This window comes from Sciurus vulgaris (genome assembly GCF_902686455.1).
Source record: "Sciurus vulgaris genome assembly, chromosome: 10".
Taxonomy (NCBI): Eukaryota; Metazoa; Chordata; class Mammalia; order Rodentia; family Sciuridae; genus Sciurus; species Sciurus vulgaris.
In genome coordinates this window covers 120,768,270-120,788,024 of record NC_136470.1, presented here as the reverse complement: position 1 = coordinate 120,788,024, position 19,755 = coordinate 120,768,270, and the positions used below count along the sequence as shown (strand labels likewise).

At 41.4% G+C, this 19,755-nt stretch overlaps 1 protein-coding gene across 10 annotated transcripts in view; it reads right to left on the bottom strand.

Annotated features, from left to right (window-relative positions):
- TMEM108 (transmembrane protein 108) overlaps nt 1-19,755 on the bottom strand; it is a 327,142-nt gene that overhangs the window by 143,197 nt on the left and 164,190 nt on the right. For 5 of the 10 annotated variants that reach the window (XM_079101299.1, XM_079101302.1, XM_079101297.1 and 2 more), the window contains one exon: nt 5,973-6,058. Coding sequence is in view for 6 of the 10 variants with exons in the window: in XM_079101302.1 (XP_078957428.1) it covers nt 5,973-6,012 (40 nt within the window). In the remaining 4 variants the exon portion in view is untranslated. The remainder of the gene's footprint in view (nt 1-5,972; nt 6,059-19,755) is intronic. The other 5 variants (XM_079101296.1, XM_079101304.1, XM_079101301.1 and 2 more) reach the window with 1 other exon arrangement.

Here is a 19,755-nt window from a genome sequence, read left to right as displayed (position 1 = left end):
CATTGTTTTATATTTTTGTAAATCTCTTTAATGTCTGGCTTATGAAAGACAATTGGTTCTCATATCAGCTTTTGCATTCAATCTGTTGAGATATGTTATTTTGGTTCAAATATATGAAAAAAAATGACTTCATAAAGATGAGCAGTTGGAAAAGGGAGGGCCCTTTAAGACATCTTGAAAAGGTCCCGGGCGTTCTCAGGACTGTGTGGACGACTCCGTGAGAGCTGCTGCTTTTGGTGGATGGAGAACCACAGAGAGCTTATGCAGAGGACGGGCAGCTAATTCTGAAGCAAAGCCAGGGTGCATTTAGAAGGAGGCTTAAGATCAGAACAAGAAGCAGGGAGACGACTGAAAATGTCCAGGCGAGCACACTGGGCGCCCTCCTCCAAAGCAGAGGCAGTGGGGTTGCAGAGACTCGAGTGGATTCACACGTTGGTGCCAACAGGAGCTGACATCCAGATGCACCCAAGATGGCGCAGAAAGAGAGTCAAGGATGCCTTCCAGTTTGGGGGGCTTGGGAAATCTGGGTGAAGGGTGATGATACAAGGGTACAGAGAAGGCACAAGAAGACCATTTCTGGAAGTAGCTGCCCAAAAAGGAAAGGATGAGCCCAGATTTCAAAATAACCTGGAGATTCGAGATCCATGATCTACTCAGGAACATCCAGACAAACAGAAGTTGGGAAGCGAGCTTGCTTACACTGCTGCTCAAAATAACACCAAAATAGTGTTTGCATTAAGAAGGTGAAATTCATCTCTTTAAAAATGTGAACACCCCCAGGGGTTGCAGGAAGAGTCCCATAACTTCTTAACCAATGAGCACACCTTGGTGTTCATTAGTTCCATCTAACGGAGCACCTGAGAACCTCAGATCGCAGACCTTGGTAGGACGACTGGCCCATGGAGGTGCCATGGTGGGGACCTTGGGTTTATCACAGGAAAACAGGAAGGAAGAATGGAGGGAAGATGTCGATCCCTCGTGGAAGATAGTACTCTATGGATTCTTCTAGTTTCAGAAGCGGCTGGTGGGAAGGGCTGGGATTGTGGCTCAGTAGTGGAGCACTTGCCTAGCATGTTGAGGCACTGGGTTCGAGTCTCAGCACCACATATAAATAAATGAGTGAAATAAAGGTCTATCAACATCTAAAAATATTAAAAAAAAAGAAGTGGCTGGAGGGAAGAATAAACTTAGTGTGTAGCAAGAAAGGATAGAACTGGAAAGGCTCCAAGGGTAGTTGTCTCACTTTAAAATAATTTCAAAGGGTTTTGCTCAGTTCCAGAGATCACATGAGAAGCAGAGTGTTCAATCAAAAATGGATTCCAAGAGGAGATGAACTGCATGCAGATCCAATCAACTTCTCACCCTACCTAGGACAGTGGAAGAGAGACCGGTACTATGGTGTGCGTGTGTGCGCGCGTGCATAATCGAAGACTGAAACAGACCCATGCCCCAGTAAACAAAATGGGGTACATTTTCCCTTCTCAATTCTACAAGCGAGGGACAATAATTCACGCAAGGAGAGCTCTTTATACTCTTCCTTGCCTCCTGGCCTGTAAGACATGGACCCGCAGGCAGTTCTCTGCGTCGAACAAAGGGCTATTTTGGGTGGTCAGCAAAATGATCGGTATATGCAGAGGATGCATGAGCGAGCAGGTAGGATGTACTAGTGACAACACAGAGCGTGACTTAAGAAATTGAAACATGGGTGTGTCACACAGACTCAAGTTACCAAACACAATTACTTCTTAACTCTTAAGTATTCAAACAACTCTGATTAGAATGGATGCTGGCATATCAAAACTTCAAATTTTCACAAGATCACAATAATTGCCTAGTCCTTAACAAGGGAGCAAAGAAAACAGTTTCCAGTATGCAGTGCCCAGGCTAAGACCAGGCTGCTAACTCATGACGCAGACTCAGTGCCTCCACAGCAGCGTCCTGTTCTAGGGCCGGTGATGATGCTCTATTACAAATACGTTTTTATCAGAGCTGTGCTGTGGTCGGGAAAGGCAGCCTTGACTATGGCGACTCCTTTCTCCACTGAATGGGGTCAATGAAGATTAATTCCTGCCTTGCCTTATAAGGTTGTCGTCAGGATCAAATTTTGGAAAAATGCTTTGCAAACCAGAGGATCCCATAGAAAGGTACAGCAGAGGCTGCACTCGTCTCTTCCAGACAGGAAGGGGAACTGGCATCCTTTGCAGGTCTTCCACTTGCCATGCGTTCAGTCAGTGCGGGGTGGTCACATCCCCCTTCCCATCAGAGGCTCACTGAGGTCAAGTAACTTACCTGAGGTAAGCCACAGAAAGTGGCCAGGAGAGGATCTGAACTCTGCGCTCCTGGTTTGAAGACCTAGGAATTCTTTCCATCAGCTTCACACTTAAGTGATTGCCTAGGTCTTAGAAAGAACAAATGAAGGATGGGGATTTGGTTTTTACGTAACCATGAAGGTTCTCCTTACCATGCCCCAACCTCAGACTTTCATTTGTTCCAAGGTTTCTTATATATATTTATATATATTTATAAGGCTTCTTATATATATTTATATATATTTATGCTACACTTCCCCAGAGGGCTCATGCTGGCGAGATGAAAAACTCAGTTCTGTGCTGTGGAGAGGAGTACATGAAATAAGAAGGCAGAGGTGGCTTCAGTAAGGTTTTTTGTTTAACTAATTTATTTTTTTGGTGCTGGGGATCAAACCTAATAAAAACCTAATAAAAGTAAAGTATTAAAATCTCAATTGCCCCTATCTGCCAAAGACCGCAGCGCTCAGCCCTCTTCAGACACACAAGCCCCAATGACTGTTGATGGTGACACAATGATCCAGAGAGAGGCTGGGATTTTTCAGCCTCACCTGACATCACCAGCAAGAGCTCGCTTTATGGAACACAGGTCGGAATCTCTTTCAGCCACAGGCACAGCAGAGGGCCACACTGCTCCTTGGCAGGATACAAACGGGCCATGCTGGCAAGGGTCAGAGAGGTGACTTCCAGCTCCACCACTCACTGCCTGGTACCCAGGGCCAGTCCTCAAGGAATTCACGATAAGTCTCCATCTTCAAGCTTGCAGCTCGGGGATGAACGAGATGGTGGGGGAAACTGCTCCGCAAACAGCCCCGGGGTACTCAGGAGGGAGCGGCTTCCCTGCTGACGGTGACAACTCACGATGTGGCTGATGTCCACAATGGTGAGTGTTTTATTAGTATTATTTTTGAACCAAAGGATACTTTCGGGGGTAATCCAAAGATAACTACAAATTGTTACCACATACTTCCCCTCCCCTTGAATCAGGGTTGGTCTTAGTGACTCCCTTGGCAGTATGATGTGGCATAAGTATTTGCTATGGTGAATATTCACAAATACGGGTTCAGTGTCTCCCAAGGCTTCAGGTGTTGAAATTTAATCACCAGGATGAGCACCTGAGGTGGGACCTTGGGAGAGCAAGTGAATGAGAATGAATTAGAATGAGATAAGGTCATTAGGGTGGAGCCCTCATGACTGAATCTCAGCTTTGTAAGATGGGGAGAGACCGCACAGACACACCTACACATGCGTGCTCCCTGCCTTTGGCCATGTAATGCTCCACGTAGCTCTGGGGCTTTGCCAACATGAAGGACGTGATGTGGCCCAAAACTTAACACCTCCAGAACCATGAGCCAAAATAGCAAACCTCTTTGCTTTATAAAGTTTGTCTGCCTCAAGTATTTCATTATAGTGATGAAAAGCTGACTAATGCAGTATTATTCTAGGTCTTTCAAGTCTAACTCATAAGCTAATTCTTATAGGTTTCACCCCAACTTCATAGTGGTGAGGTGCCGGGTAAGAGGTTTGACCTTCTAAGGTCATCATGCTGTGATGAAGCCAAAATCTGCTGTGTGAGGAGGCCTCAGGGAGAGAGAGAAATGCTGGGACAGTCCCAGCTGTTCCAGCCTCTAGCCACTGGAGTCATTCCAGCCTAGGTTCCTGGCACTGCTGCAGAGACAGGAGGACCTGCCAAGTCCTACCAAAGTAGCCAGTTCATGAGCAAAATACATGACCATTATTGCTTTAAGCCACCATTTTGGAGTAGTTTGTAATGTAACAATGAACAACCTGTATAATCGGTCTTTTTTTTTTTTTTCTTTTCTTTTCCCAAATTAAAAATATCAGTCTGCTGAACTACATATAACATCTTAAATTGGTGTGGCCCCTTTAGTTCTTAAGTCCATTTTAGACATGGCAAAATCATTTTGTTTGTGAACAATGTTAATGTAGGTGTAACTTGGTAACTGGCCACCGATGACATTTATCAGCTAATGTGTGTATATGCACGCCAACAACTGGGGTGGTTTAGTTGAGGACCACTGTCTTATACCTAACCAGCAAAGAGCTACCTGACCTGCGCTGTCTGCATATCCCAGCAAGCTTTGCAAACCACAAGGTGTTGAGACCCAGCTGGTTTCTGTAGCTGTCCAGATGATGGTTGAAAAGCTCTTCTTTAGCCTTCAAAGTTGCTCAATTTAGGAACACAGACCTTGTCATAGTGTAAGACTTGAAGTGTAAAATAATTTACCCAAAGACCTTTCAAATAATATATGACCTTAATATTAATATTATCAAACTTTGGGACATATATGATCAGCATAGCTGAGCTTAAAAAGCATTCTGCTGCCTCCCAAAGATATTTATGCTGTCTTTTCATTTCCTGTTCCTTCTACTACAAAGCCTGTCTCTCCTCCTCTGAGGTGCGTGTGTGTGATTGCGTGTAAAATCCTATTTATCCTTCAAACGTCCCCTCTCTCATCAAGCAGAGTTAATCATTCCTTGATGACATTGCTTCTTCAATCTGTAAAGCCTTTTCTTTAAAAAACCAGCTTATCATTTAAAAAAAAAAAAAAAAGGCAAGAAGCCAACAGTCCGTAGAACACACGGGAAAAGAACATAAGAGAGTCCCTGCAAGTCTTGGCGACTTTCCACTGGGCTGAAATAGCCTTACGTGATCTGTGTTTCAGGGATTAGAAGGTAGCAGAAGAAATAAGTCAATTAAAACACTCAGCCAGAATGCTGTCTGTAGATAAAGTGCTTTGCACTGGGGGTACAACATACAACCTGAATTGCTAAATTCTAAGGGTTGTCTGGCTGGTGATTTGCATCTCAATCTCTTTGCATTTTATTCATTTTTATTTTCTCAGTTAAAAAAAATACTGAGAAATTAACAAGGAGCTGCTTAGTGTAGGAAAGACAGGCCCTCCATTTACCAAAGCAAGAATGAGACACAATGGACTCCAAGTTTTCCAGCTCGGGGCCTGTGGCTGGACCTGGATTGGGCAATGCCTGCTGTGCCAAGTGGATCAATCAGAACACCGAGACCACCAATTGGTGGAGGTTTTTACATTCATTCAGTACCAGTTCAGTCCCAAAAGCTGTATAGTCACTGCATGGCAAATGGCTCTTTGTGGCACATTCCCCCAAACACGAGGAATATGTCATAATCAAACACTCCTGGTTCTACCACAAAACCAAGAAATCACATTTCTACCACTCATTAGCTACGAATCATATGTAACATGTATAACAGTCCAAGCCAAAGGCTGTATTGTCACGGCATGCTAACGGGCCTATATGACCAAATCCAGAAAACACAATCTACCATTTCCTCCCTGTGAGAAACCTAAGGAAGATCATACCAGAAGACCCTATATTCTACTACAGAACCAAGAGCAAGAATGCTTTTGAGAAGCATTCTTGAATTAACAATGCTTAAGGTGTCCTGTTAGAATTGTTATAATGGATCCACATTACAACAGACACTCCAAGCATTAGAATCTGTTAATGCTTGATACTTTATCTACATGAAACGGAGGGAAAATCTGCTGTCCTTTCTCATTGACTGAGCCCTGGTCTTCCTCCAGAAAACATGTCAGTCTCTGGCACTCAGCAAGCAGTAACACTGGTATATTCTAGGAAAGAAGAAACACACTTGGAACTTACTTAACAGTTGGCAATAGAGGGCCTGTAAACTTCTCTTCATGGTATCATCTGGTCCTGCTTATCCTCCAGTTTATTCATGATTCTGTCTAGGAAAATGGGAGAAGAAAATGGTTACATCCGGGGAAAATCATCACTAATGCAAAGCACTCCACGCAATGTGATCCTGACTGTAAATTCTAAAATACCTGTATTTGGAGCAGAAAAAAATCTTGAGATAGATACACCACAGTTTAATTGACAATGATCCCTGTTGTAAAATGACCACTCTTCGATTGGTCGAATCCTGGAACCACGAATAGTCCTGAAAGCATCTTACATGGTCAGCCTTAGAGGGAGAATTTGGCTTTGGAACTTTCGTGAATCTCTCTAGAATCTAGAGGAGAAACTAGAAATTTCTTTTCTAACCTTGTTTCTGCTAAAGTACACACACACACACACACACACACACACACACACACACACACACAAAACCTAAAACAAAAAAAAAAAGAACCAGAAAGTTTCATCCTACTTGAAGTTGTATTATTTAAAATAATGTCCAAAAAATTGTTTCCTGATCACAAAAAAATACTTCTGACATAGAATATTTGCAAAAGACTGAGGTAGGATAGAATAAATAAGAAATCAGTAGAACGGAGACATAAAAGGACAAGGAAATAAAATTTTAATTCAGAAATTCTGCATGCTTTTCCAGGCCTGTGTTACTCCCTAAGCCTGTCTCCCTATCTGGCCTGTTACTCCCAAATTCCTGAAAACCTGTAAATCTACCTGAGCACTGTTAATTAACACTTCAATAAATAGATTAAGCAGAGAGAGAGATGATATCTTGAGGACCTATAATTTAGGGGACTTTCCAGTGCTATCTACTGATGAGATAGTGAAGATGTCAGCCTGAGCATCCTCAGTGACTGGACCACCAGAAACCCCCTGGAGATCACCAGAATGGTAGCATTCCTACGTACCTTCCCATTTGGCCAATCACTGAGTTTCCTTTAAAAGAGAGCTGAGAACCCCAAAACGCATCTCTGGCTCTCCAGACAGCTCTCGTTCTCCCTTGAGTGTGACTCTATTTCCTTAAACAGACCTGTCTGTGCCTCTGACTGGTGTGTGCTGAAGATCCTTTTCCATCAGGTAAGCTAAGGACCCCTCTGGTCCTGAGTCTGGTTCCCCCTTCTCCTAGGGAACTTCTCAGAGGATCCTTCTTCGGAGACACCTTTTCTCCTAGGACTGTGCTGATTAACAGAAAATATAGACAAGAACGAACAAGGTTCTTGCCCCTAAGAGGCCATCGTTTGCCCCCATTTTGGGGTGCATTCCTCTGCTTCTGTTGGTCTGTGTCATTTTCTGTATCCTACTTTCCAACAGCAGAAACATATTCCTGTGTTCATTCTATTGTTTTACTATTTTATTTTATTTAAGAAAAGTTTTTTTGGTTGTCAGTGGATCTTTATTTTATTTTATTCATTTATATGTGGTGCTGAGAATCAAACCCAGCGCCTCACACATGCTAGGCAAGTGCTCTACTGCTGAGCCACAACCCCAGCCCTGTTTTACTATTTTATTTCAAATAGCAAACTGTATTTAAGAAAAGCTTCTAGAAATGGAAACACAAGAACACAACTTAAAACTTATATTACCAACTTCACTTCATCAATACCAGGATGTTTAACTAGATTACACTCTACCCGATGATGGAAACTCATAATTTTTTCATCTTTGCAAGTAACTAGATAAATACTTCATCCCATTGCTTTAATTTGCACTTGATAGGTCTATCAGGCATCCACCTTAAAATTTTTAATTATATTCTTTGATTATTCTCTATTGGCATGCAGGTCTTATTTTTCTTATGACATTCGATACCACCGGTTACCAGTGACAAGTTCTGCTTCCTCAAATGTTGAAGTCTGAACATTAAAGAAGCAGGCCAAGGCAAGCATATAAAGCAGGTTTTATTTAAAGGTAGTAACCCAGACTTCTTCCAGGAGGGAGAGAGGGGCCATGGCTGGTATTCTGGTATCCCAAGAAGTGAGAGCGCCCGGCCCTTTTTATAGATTAAAGTTCCCTTTGTTCTCCTTCTCTCCCTGCTTATCTCTCTCCTTCTGCCCAGGAGATGCCAGTGAGATGGCAAAAAGTTGAGAAGCAGATGGGCAGGGGCAGGGGCCAAGTGGAGGATTCAGGCAGGCAGCAGCCCAGGGGGCTTTAATTAGCAATTCCCTGCCTGCAGCCTTTTGAGATGGGTGGTAGAGACAGGTAAACTTGGTGATCAGAGGGCTCTGGAGGTATCAACATTCCAGTCTCCCAGGGGCGGTCTCCAACTTCCAGGATCCAAACTGGCCTCCATTTCCTCAATTCGACTGATTACCTATAGTTCTGGCTTCAACATCAAAGGTAGACCTCACTTATCTTACATTTTTTAATTAAGATACATTTTGGGGATGAGGTTGTGGCTCAGTGGTAGAGCATTTGTCTAGCATGAGGCACTGGGTTCAATCCCCAGCACTGCATAAAACTTAATAAACAAAATAAAGGTATCGTGTCCATCTGCAAATTAAAAAAAAAGATACAATTCACTTATCATAAAATTCAGCCTTTAACGTATACCATTCACTGGTTGGTAGTACATTCAAAATTTGTTCAGTTACTGTCACCTTACGCAGATCATGCTAGTCACTCTAGAAACCCTCAGGCTCAGTACCAGTTGCCCTCCCTTGCTCTGGCAACTGTGAATTTAGTGTTTGTCTCTATGCATTTGCCTATTCTGGACAGTTCATATGAAGAGAATCACACAGATGTGATCTGTTGTATCTGACTCTTTTACTTAGCATAATGTTTTTAAGGTTTATCCATGTTCTATAACATGCTGGGTTTTTTTGTTTTTTATTTTGCATGCTGGGTTTAAAAAAAAGTGATTTTAATAAGAATGTTTCCACCCTCTCCCATGGTTAGAAATAACTTCCTCAGTCAGAGATTACATAAATACTTGCCTGTGTTTTCTTCTGGAGGTATTTCACTTATTATATTCTCAGTACTTTCATATTCTTAGACCTGTTTATAGATTTTGTGTTATGGGTTTTTTTCTCTGCTTGCTCATTCTTCCACTAGAAGAGTGTTTATATTAAACCCAGAGTTAGTCCTCTATTCTTCTTCCAAGATTCAGCTTGTTCTTTGAGCTTATTTTTTTCCTTCCAAATTAACTTGAAGATCATTTTATTGAATTTCAGGGAAAAAAATTATTGGCATTATAGTTCAAATTATCTTCTGTTTGCTTGGGAGAGATTTGAATTCTTCAAAATACAAATGTGATAAGAAGGAAAATAAATATTTTAAAGCGTGTTGCTCTGGAGATCAGAAAAAAATTATTTTTCAAGGGGTGAGAAGTGTTTTTGTTTGTGTGTTTTTTTCCTAGGGGAAGGGAATATAATAGCTCAATGACTTCTTCAGTTAAGCAAATTAATACTACTCCTATCCCCATCTATATGAGTAAGGATGAGAGACAGACAGCTAAATTGCTTTAGTTATGTAATAACAGGAAAAGTGAGTTTCCAAAGGCTTGGGCTAGGAGAAAGGGGCTATTATGGTTTAGATGTGGTATCTCCCAAAAGCTCATGTGTGAGACAATACAAGAAGGTTCCAAGAAGAAATGACTGGATTACAGCCTTAACCTAATCAGTGAATTAATCCCTGATGGGATTAACTGGGTGGTGGCTGGAGGCAGGTGGGTGTGGCTGGAGGAAGTGGTTCGTTGGGGGCGTGGCCTTGTGGTATGTATTTTGTATCTGGAGAGTGGAGCCTCTTTCTCTCTCTGCTTTCTGATCACCACATGTGCTGCTTCCCTCTGCCACACTCTTCTGCCACCATGTTCAGCCTCAACTTGAGCCCTGAGGAATGGAAACTGTTGTCTCTGGATTGAGGCCTCTGAAACCATGAGTCCCCAAATAAACTTTTTCTCCTTAAAGTTGTTCTGGTTGGGTCTTTTAGTCACAGCAGTGAAATAGCTGACTAACACAGGGGCCAAGGGGTGTAGAAATCACAGAGGCTGATATGACCAATAGGAGATGCCTGAGTGACAGGAAGAGGGCATTGCAAAAGATGACAGCAAGTGAGACCCAAACACACAAAGCATGAAGTGAGAAGCTCCTCACAGGTGTGACCTGTGAACTTTAATTTCTAGTCCATTCTTGATTTATGCTCTTTGTACTTACATGCTATATCAGTATTCCTCCCCTCCCATAATATTCACCTACCACTCGTAACCTCCAAACCTCAGAAGTCTTGCACAAAACAGCCGTGTATGGGTGCTTGACAGGGGCAATGTCCCAAGATAAGGGTGAATCTAAGAGGCAGCAGCCCAGCAGCCATAAGCAATGGCCAGTGGGTAACAAGAGTGCTTAGGACATGGTTAGCACTCAATAAATGTATATAGAAATAAACAGTGAATGAATTAATAAATGAATAATCAAGTAACAAGAGAATAGAAAAATAATTGTGATTTACTTTGGTCAAGGAAAACATAAGCCTCTCAATAATCTCTGTAGATGTTTGGAGATATTTAAAAAAGAGACAGACTTCTAACAATTCTTGGAAGAATAGCTACCAAAGAAATGATGGAGCCTGTAGATCTGGGAGACGTAGGACTGTCTGGGTTACACAAGAGTATCTCAACCAGAAGCACCATACGGCCTGCTATGTATTCAAAATTCATCTTTATTTAGGTCCTTCTGTGGAGTTTTGTAGTGGTTTTCCTTTATTTAAGTTCCACAGTCTTATCAAGTTAATTCCGAGGCATTTCATATTTGTTTTTTGCTACTATGATAGAATGTGTTTTCAAATTCCCTTCATTTGAAAACAACTGAGTTCTTTTTATTCATTTTGTGACCTGACTGAACTCACTTGCTGTTCTAATGATGCTTTCTTCGCTGAGTCTCTTGGGTCAATTGTGTTGTTCTGGATAGATGGTGAGCCACAATTAGATCACATCAAAAGCCTCTTTTTAACCATAGAGGCGGAAACATTAATTGCATCAGTATGGTCCCTCGGGAAATAATTTAAATGCCCTAAGAAAGACAACTAATTTCTGAGATGAAATCTCAAGAAAATAAAGAGTTTCACAGTCAAAAGGATGGAGTAAAAGAAAAAGCAACCCACCCTCACAGAACCTGATTCCAGGTCCAGCCCTGCAGACAATATCAACAGGTCCACCCAGTGGTTCCAGACTCTAGGCCAAATTCCCTGGACCAAGGCCACCCACCTACTGAACCATGCACCAGGCCAGGATGCTCAAGAATTTCAGCAGCAAGCCTTCCCACAAATAGGATAGCCTGCCCAGAATCTCTGGACAGGCTAATGAAGGGCTTTCCCAAAGTCAGTTTTCAAAAACTGGAATAAGCTCTTGTTTATGCAAACATGCAGATACCAATGCACAGCCACAAGGGTCAAGAACAGAGAAAAATGACACCACCAAAGGAACAAAATAAAGCACCAGTAACTGATCCTAAAGAAATGGAGATTAACCACCTGACAAAGAATTCAAATGATTATTTTAAGGAAGCTTGATGAACTTCAAGAAAATTCAGAGAAACAACTCAAGGAAATCAGGAAAATAATAACTGATCAAAATGAGAACTTAATAGAATAAAGTTATAAAAAGATAAAATTTGACCTCCAAATATAATAAATGAAAAAAATGTAACAGCGTCAATTGCAGAGTTAATCAAGCAGGAGAAAAAAAAATCCACTAAGACTGATTATTTGAAAATACATAGGGGAGAAAGGAGGAAGAAGAATGAAAAGAAGAAATCTTAAGGAATGTATGGGGAAGCATCAAGAAAGCAAATATTCAAATTATAGGGACTATGGAAGAAGAAATGAGACAGGAAGGAAGAGAAAACTTAAAGAAGTAACAAAAAAATTTCCAAATCTGGGGAAGATATAAATAAATAGTGCAAGAAGGTCAAAGGTCTCCAATCAGATTCAATCCAAACTACAACAAGACTTGTTATAATAAGACTATAAATGAAGCATCAAAAATGAAAGACAAAGAGATGATTCTGAAAACAGTAAAAGTAAAGAAGCAAACCAAGTAAAATGGAGTTCTAATAAGGCTAACAGCAGATTTATCAGTAGAAACCTTTATAGACCAGGCAAGAGTGGAATGACATAGTCAAAGTACTGAAGGAAAAGATCTTCCAAACAAGCAAACTGTACCTGGCAAAGCTGTTCTTCAGAAGTGAAAGACAGATAAAAATTTCCCAAACAAAAGCTAAGGGAGTTTATCACCATCAGACTTGTCTTACAGGAAATGCTAAGGAGAGTTTTTCAGGCTGAAGAAAAAGAAACTAATTAGAAACATGAAAACTTCTTACTGGTAGAATTTACTGGTAAAAATATATGCACAGGCAAATTCAAAATGATATAGTAATGGTAATCACTTATATCTTTAGTATGCAGGTCAAAAGACCAAACTATTAAAAACAACAGCTATCATAATTTACTTGGGACACATGATATACAAAGATATAAATTGTGACATCAAAATAAAAAAATGTGGAAGTAGATTAAATATATAGAGCTTTTGCACACGAAGTTAAATTGTTATCAGGCAAAAATAGTCTGTTATAAGATGTTTTATGTAAGCCACATGGTAGTCACAAAACAAAGACCTACGGCAGATGCATAACAGATAAAAAATGAGATGTCGAAGCATATTGATACTGGTGATGAGAATCAATCAGGGCCATGTTCCGTTTCCCCAGATGTGAACATTGAACACCCAGAGAAATGCCAAGGCAAGTGTAGAAAGCAAGTTTTATTTAAAGAACAGAACAGAGGTTCTCTGCAGAGAAGGGGATCCAGAGATGTTATCCAGAAGTGGGGTGTCCTGCCCCTGCTACACATTTTAGATTTCCTTTGTTCTCATGCCCCCTCCTTTTCCCCTTATCTTTTCTACGTGACCAAAAGATGGGCCAGCGGTGGAGGGACCCTGGGCAGGAAAGGAGCAGCCCAGGAGGCATTAATGAACAATGCCTACAACTCCCTGCAGGGAGGAATGATTCAGTTCTCTGGAGATAGGTCACCTTGGCAACAGGCTGGAGGAGGAGGGGAAGAGCTCTGGAGATATCAGCATTTTATTTCCTCTCCTTTCCAACTAGCCCCCATCTTCCCGATTGGACCCAATTATTTATTATTTACACTGACTGTCCTTTTTGTCCCGGGGCCTCAATACCATTAGTAAAAATCAGTTATCCCAAGAGAACAAGAGGAATAAAGAATCTACAAACAGCCAGAAAACGATGAGTAAAATGACACAAAGCTGTGAAATAAGAAGAAAAATGCATGTGGGTCTTTTCTCCTAGTCCCTTACATGAAGCTCTGAAAGCCTTGTGATTTCTTGGGTGACAAGGGTGCTAGGAGAATCTCTTGTTCGAATGTCTGGTCTTTGCACCAGTTGCTGACAGAGCTCCTAAGACCTGTGCAATTTCCAGAGTGAAAGGAGAATTTGACGCAGAGATCCTAAATCCCTTGGAATTTTCTGGGTGATAGGAGTTTCTTTTGTTCTACTGAGGTGACTCTTGACCTCGTAGAGGGAAGCTGATCACCAGAAGGACCAAGCCAAGATCACAAGCTTGGTGCATCCAACCCCACTCCCCATTCTCCAGAGAGGGAAGAGAGGCTCCAAGCAGAGTAACTAATTTATCAGGCCTACGTGGAGAAGCCTCCACAAAAACGCCTGACCTACAGGCTCTGGAGAGTCACTAGGTCGGCATCACATACATATGTTGACAGGGTAGCTTACTCCAACTCCATGAAGACTGAAACTTCATACTTGGTACATTTTCAGACCACAACTTATCTCTCTCTTCATCTGGATGTCTGTCTGTATCTTTTATTGTATCTTATTAATAAACTGGTAAGTATAACTAAGATGCCTTCCTGAGTTCTATGAGCTGCCCTAGCAAACTAATCAAACCCAAGCAGGGGGACAGGGGTGGGGGGCAAAAGGACAGTCGGTGCAGGTGATGAATGACTGGGTCAGGAAGATGGGGGCTGATTCAAAGGAAATAAGATGCTAATACCTTCAGAGTACTCCCCCCTCCTCCAACCTGTTGCCAAGGTTACCTGCTCCAGGAAATTGTTCCTCCCTGCAAGGAGCTGTTAGTGAATACTGCCTGGGCTGCTCCCTTTCTGCCTGTACCCCTGGAAGGCTCCTTTCCCACCTTTGGGTCACACAGACAAGAAAAGAAGAGGAGGGGGCATGAGAACAAGGGAAATCTGAAATCTATAAAACAGGCAGGATACCCACACTCCCTCGGGCACCAACTTGGACCCCTTCCTCTGCGGAGGAGTCTCTTTTTCTCTCTCCCACTCTCTTGGTTCTATCCTTTAAACAAAACTTCTCTTCTGTGCTTGCCTTGGTGTTTCTCGGGTGTTCCATCTTCAACACGCCTGATTCTCAATACTGGTATCAGGGGGAGCCCTAATTTATAGTTGGTTAGAAGTATAGGTGACAACCCATTAGTTATGACCGACACCTGAGTTGGGAGAAAGGTTTCTGGGAATGAGCCTGTAACCTCGTGGTCATCAAATAGATAGCGTCATAACTGAACTGAATATAGGACAACTAGCTGGGGTGTCCTGGAGAAATGCTTCACGTGTGGGGAAATACATCCCACATGGGCCACATATCTGTTCTGTCGGCAGCAGTGTGGTGTTGAGCAGTGTGTGAGCAGAGGGAAAAACCAAACCATTTGCAAAGTCTATACCTGTCCTGAAGGTAAATGGATTGAATTCTCTAATCAAAAGACAAAGAGCAATTGAATGAATTAAAAGAAAAAAAATCACCCAACTATAAGCTGCCTACAAAAGACCTATTTCACTTTTAAGGACAAACACAGGCTAAAAGCAAAGACATGGAAAAATATATTTCCTGCAAATAGAAAAGAGGGCAGAGGTAGTTATACTTAGATAAAACAGACTTAGTTTAACCCCTAAACTTTAAAAGAAGACAAAGATGGCCAATTGTTACAGTTTGGATATGTGATATCACCCAAAAGTTCCTGTGTTAATATAGGAATGTTCAGAGGTAAACTGACGATATTATGAGAGCTGTCTGCTAATTGGTTCACCCTAACTTGAATGACTTACTGGGTAGTAACTGTAGTCATGTGGGGTGTAGCTGGAGGAAGTGGTTCCTTCCTGGGGTGTAACTGTAGGAAGTGGGGGTGTGCCCTGGAAGGGTACCTCTTCCCTTTGGTCTCTTGCCCCACCCTGTTTCCTTGCTGTCATGAGGGGGGCAGCTTCCTCCTTGATGTCCTTCCCCTATGATATTCTGCCTCACCTTGGGCCAAATGGACCTCATGGATACATACAGAACATTCCACCCAGCAGTAGTAGAATATGTATTCTTCTCAAGCACACATGAACCTTCTCCAGAAATATCATAGATTAGTCTACAAAAGAAGTGCTAACAATTACAAGAAGACTGAAATTATATCAAGCATCTGTCCTGATGACAGTGGTATTAAACTAGAAACCAATAACAGAAGGAATTTCAGAAAATTCATAAATACATGGAAATTAAATAATATGTTCTTGAACAATGAGCCTAAGAAGAAATTAAAAAGGAAATCAAAAAGCATCTTGAGAAAAATGAATATGGATATATAATATACCAAAATTCATGAGTACTATGAGACAACTTTAGGTAGAGTCGATCAAATTGGCCAAGCAGAGGTACTCAGCACTCACTCCTTCTCCACAAAGAAGAACCAAAGTCGTAGGTATATAGCTTCATGGTGAGGTGAGGGACCAGGGAAGAACACTGGACACCAACAGGAGAGACTAACCCCTTCCAAGACTAAGAGACCCGGGACAATAGCATAATAACAGAAATAAAATACGCCATTATCTGCCAACCTGGCTCCCTATGCAGGGGTAAGGATGAAAGAGAGTCCCATCAAACTCTACCCGTGTCGATGCTGGCAATCCTAGCTACTAGAAAGTTACCCAATCCTCACAGGCTTGCAGCCCACTTAGATAAGTAATCTGAAATCTGCATAGTATCCTTGCTATGAAAAAGGATCTCCTATCGTCTCCCAGTGAACACCCAGGTTGCTGTGGCCAGGAGCCATCTTGGAAAGGGAGCTATCGTCTGACTTCAGGCTGTTCTAGAGGTCAGAAAACCCTGCACATTTTCATCTTTGGGACTGTACAGACATTCCTCTGCACTGGCTTGAGTGTGACTGCTTGCCAGCCCAACTGGCCCAGCAGGGTGGCTGTGACCCAAGCCTTCTGGGTGCACTCCACTGTGGAGACGGGAGAGCACCACCCTCCAGAACCAGGAGATTAGGACACTTGCCCTTTTAGACCAATGGCATGGCCAGTTGTATTATGGGCTCTCACTAGTGCCAGGACTGAAGGCAGAGACTCATGCAGTTCCCACTGCCTGCTGTCCTTCCTCTGCGCTGCACTTCCTCTGCCTGTTACTGCAGGGAGTGGATACCACAGTTCCTGCTGCTGTCCTGCCCACAGGGTTTGGCTGAGATCTTGGACAATTCCATGACTCCACTTGTTGCCCATCACTAGGCACACATGACCAAAGGGGATCCTCCAGAGGAACCGTGCCCAGCTCTGGCTGAGGCCCCACTGCTGAGTAGGCAGTGTCTCTGAAGTGGCAGAGAGAATTCTATGGTCCAGACCACAGCCCCACCCCTCGTACAATGCCTGACTAAACACTGGGTGTGCGTGCCAGAGGGGATGCTGCAGCTCCTTCCACCCTCTCTCCCCATGAAGCATCTGGGTTGGCACCACTGTTTGGCTGGAGGATAAAACCTTAGGCCCTCACTACTGCTGGGGTTGCTAATGCCATAGGCCCTTGCTAACAGCTCAGTCATGCCTGAGGAACCCCTACCACCTGATAGGGGCCACTAATCTCATTGTAGGAGTAGCCACACAGTGCGCACTGCACACCACTGCTGTCTATATCACACCTGTCTAAACTGCTAGTGTTCCAGCTCTTGTGTGGTCACAGAGATTCTGATTCTGCCATGGCATGCACTGTACCCAAAGTCAATAATTATAGCCAAAGAAGCTATGAGGAGACTTTACTTCAGTGCCTAACTACAGCTGAAGCCAACACTGCATAAAAACTAACACCCCAAGAGATATGTTCAGGAGAAAACTGCTTACTATGAAGGCCACCCCATAAAAGTGGTAGAGATAACTATCTACCAGATGTAAAAATTACAGCATAGGAACACAAGAAATAAAAACAAACAAAAACACAAGGCAATATAGTATCTCCAAGAGAATGTGATAACTCTCTAGAAACAGATTTTAAATAAATAGAAATGAATGAAATGCCTGATACAAATTTTAAAAGACAACTATACAAAAGCTTAATGAGATCCAAGAGAATAAAGATAGTTAAATGAAATTAGGAAGATGACACAGAATATGAATGAAAAATTCACCAAAAAGATAGGGATTTTGAAGAAGAATCAAACAGAAATCTTGGAAAGAGCTCAATAAGCCAAATAAAAAATACAGTTGAAAGCCTCAACAACAGACTAGATCAAGTGGAAGTAGCAATATCTGAACTTGAAGATAGATCTTTTGAAATATCCTAGTCCTTAAAGAACAATTAAGAAGAAGAAGGAAATATGAAAAAAAGAAGAGAATATTCAAGACCTGTGAGACAGCATTAAATAAACAACTGCATTTTCATAATATCTGAAGGCGAGAGGAAAAAAGCTAAGGGCATAGAAAATCTATACACTGAAATAATATCAGAAAATAATCCTGGGAAAGATATGGACAACCATGTGGTACAGATGTTTATAGGACCCTGAAAAACATGATAAGAAAAGATCTTCAGCATGGTGTAGTCAAACTGTCAAAAGCATAAGATGAAGAAAAATTTCTAAAATGTGCAAGAGAAAGTGCCAACCCACTTTAAGGGTGTCCGCATTAGACTAACAGCAGATTTCTATAGTTCTACAGAAACTCTATGGACCAGGAGGTAATGGAAAGACATATTACAAGTTCTGAAAGAAAATGATGGCAAACCAAGTTTACCAGACTGCAAGATTGTCTTCGGAAATGAGGAAGAAATAAAAAGAACTTTCCAAGACAAGCAAAAACTGAGGGAACTCATGACCTTTCAAGATGCTTATGGGAGGCCAATATCCAGAAGTGAGAGAAGCACAGTGATCATCATGAAAACACGTGAAAGTAAATCCCACTAGAAAGAATAGACACCCAAAAAAGAGATACAGCAGAATCCAATACACAAGCTGAACCAGAGAGGAGCATGAACAAAAGAGTATTCAAAACAACTACGAGAAAATCAACAGAAAGGATTAAGCCCATGCCTATTAGTAATAACCTTGAAAGTAAATGGACTAAATTCTCCAGTTAGAGGATACAAACTGGCTAAACGGATAATAAATCAAAACTCAACAATATGCTATCCATAAGAATCTCACCTCATCAGGTATGTAACTAGACTGAAAGTGGAAGGATGAAAAATGATATTCCAAGCAAATGGAAATCTAAAGGTAGCAGAAGCAGCTATACTTATATTGGACAAAATAGATTTTCAGACAAAAATTATAATGAAAGACAAAAAAGAGTGCTACAAAATGATGAAGGGCTCAATTTAACGAGAAGAAATAATGATCCTAAATCTACATGCACATAATGTCAGAGCACCCAATTTTATAAAACAAACACTATTAGACCAAATGGGAGAGACAGGCTCCCATACAATATTAGTGGCGGATCTCAACATCCAATTTTCATCAATGGACAGACCATATGGACAAAAAAAACAACAAAGAAACATCAGAGTTACACTATACTATACACAAATAGACTTAAGCTTTTATAGAACATTCCTTTCAATAGCTACAGAATATCTGTTTTTTTAATCAGTGCCCAGAAATTTCTCTAGAATAGAGAAACAAACCAATGATTCATCTTAAGGACTTAAAACACAAGAACAAACCAAAAACTACCCATAATTAAAGAAGGAAAGAAATAACAAAAATCAGACCAGAAATAAATAAAAGAGAGACTGAGAAACAGTACAAAAGATCAACAGAGCAAAGAGTTCTTTCCCCAGTACCTCCCCTTTTCCTGGGGAATGAAATTAACCAACTTATCTTAGGTGCATTTATCAATAACAATGAATCCCATTATTATGTATAATTGTAATGTGCCAATAAAAAATTAAAAATAATAAAAATTAGAGTTGGTTCTTTGAAAAGGTAAACAAAATAGAATAACCTTTAGCTAGACTTATCAAGAAAAAAAAAGAAAAAGAGCTGGGTGTGGTGGCATATGCCTATAATTCCAGTGGCTTTGGATGCTGAGGCAGGAGGATCACAAGTTTGAAGTCAGTCTAATCAACTTAGCAAGTCCCTAAACAACTTAGTGAGACCCTGTCTCAAAATAAAAAATAAAAGTGGCTGGGGATGTGGCTCAGTGATTAAGTGCTCCTGGGTTCAATCCCTGGTAGGTAGATAGGTAGGAAGAAAGGAAGGAAGGAAGGAAGGAAGAAAGAAAGCACTCCCCCCACAAAATAAAATTAGAGATATAAAATGAGACATTTCAACTGATACCACAAAAATAAAAAGAATCCTTAGGGATTATCATGAAAAACTGTATGATTAGCAAATTGGAAACCCTAGAAGAAATGGCCAGATTTCTGGATACATATGACCTGTCAAAATTATACCATGAGGGCATAGAAAACCTGAATAGGTCAATAGCAATTATATAG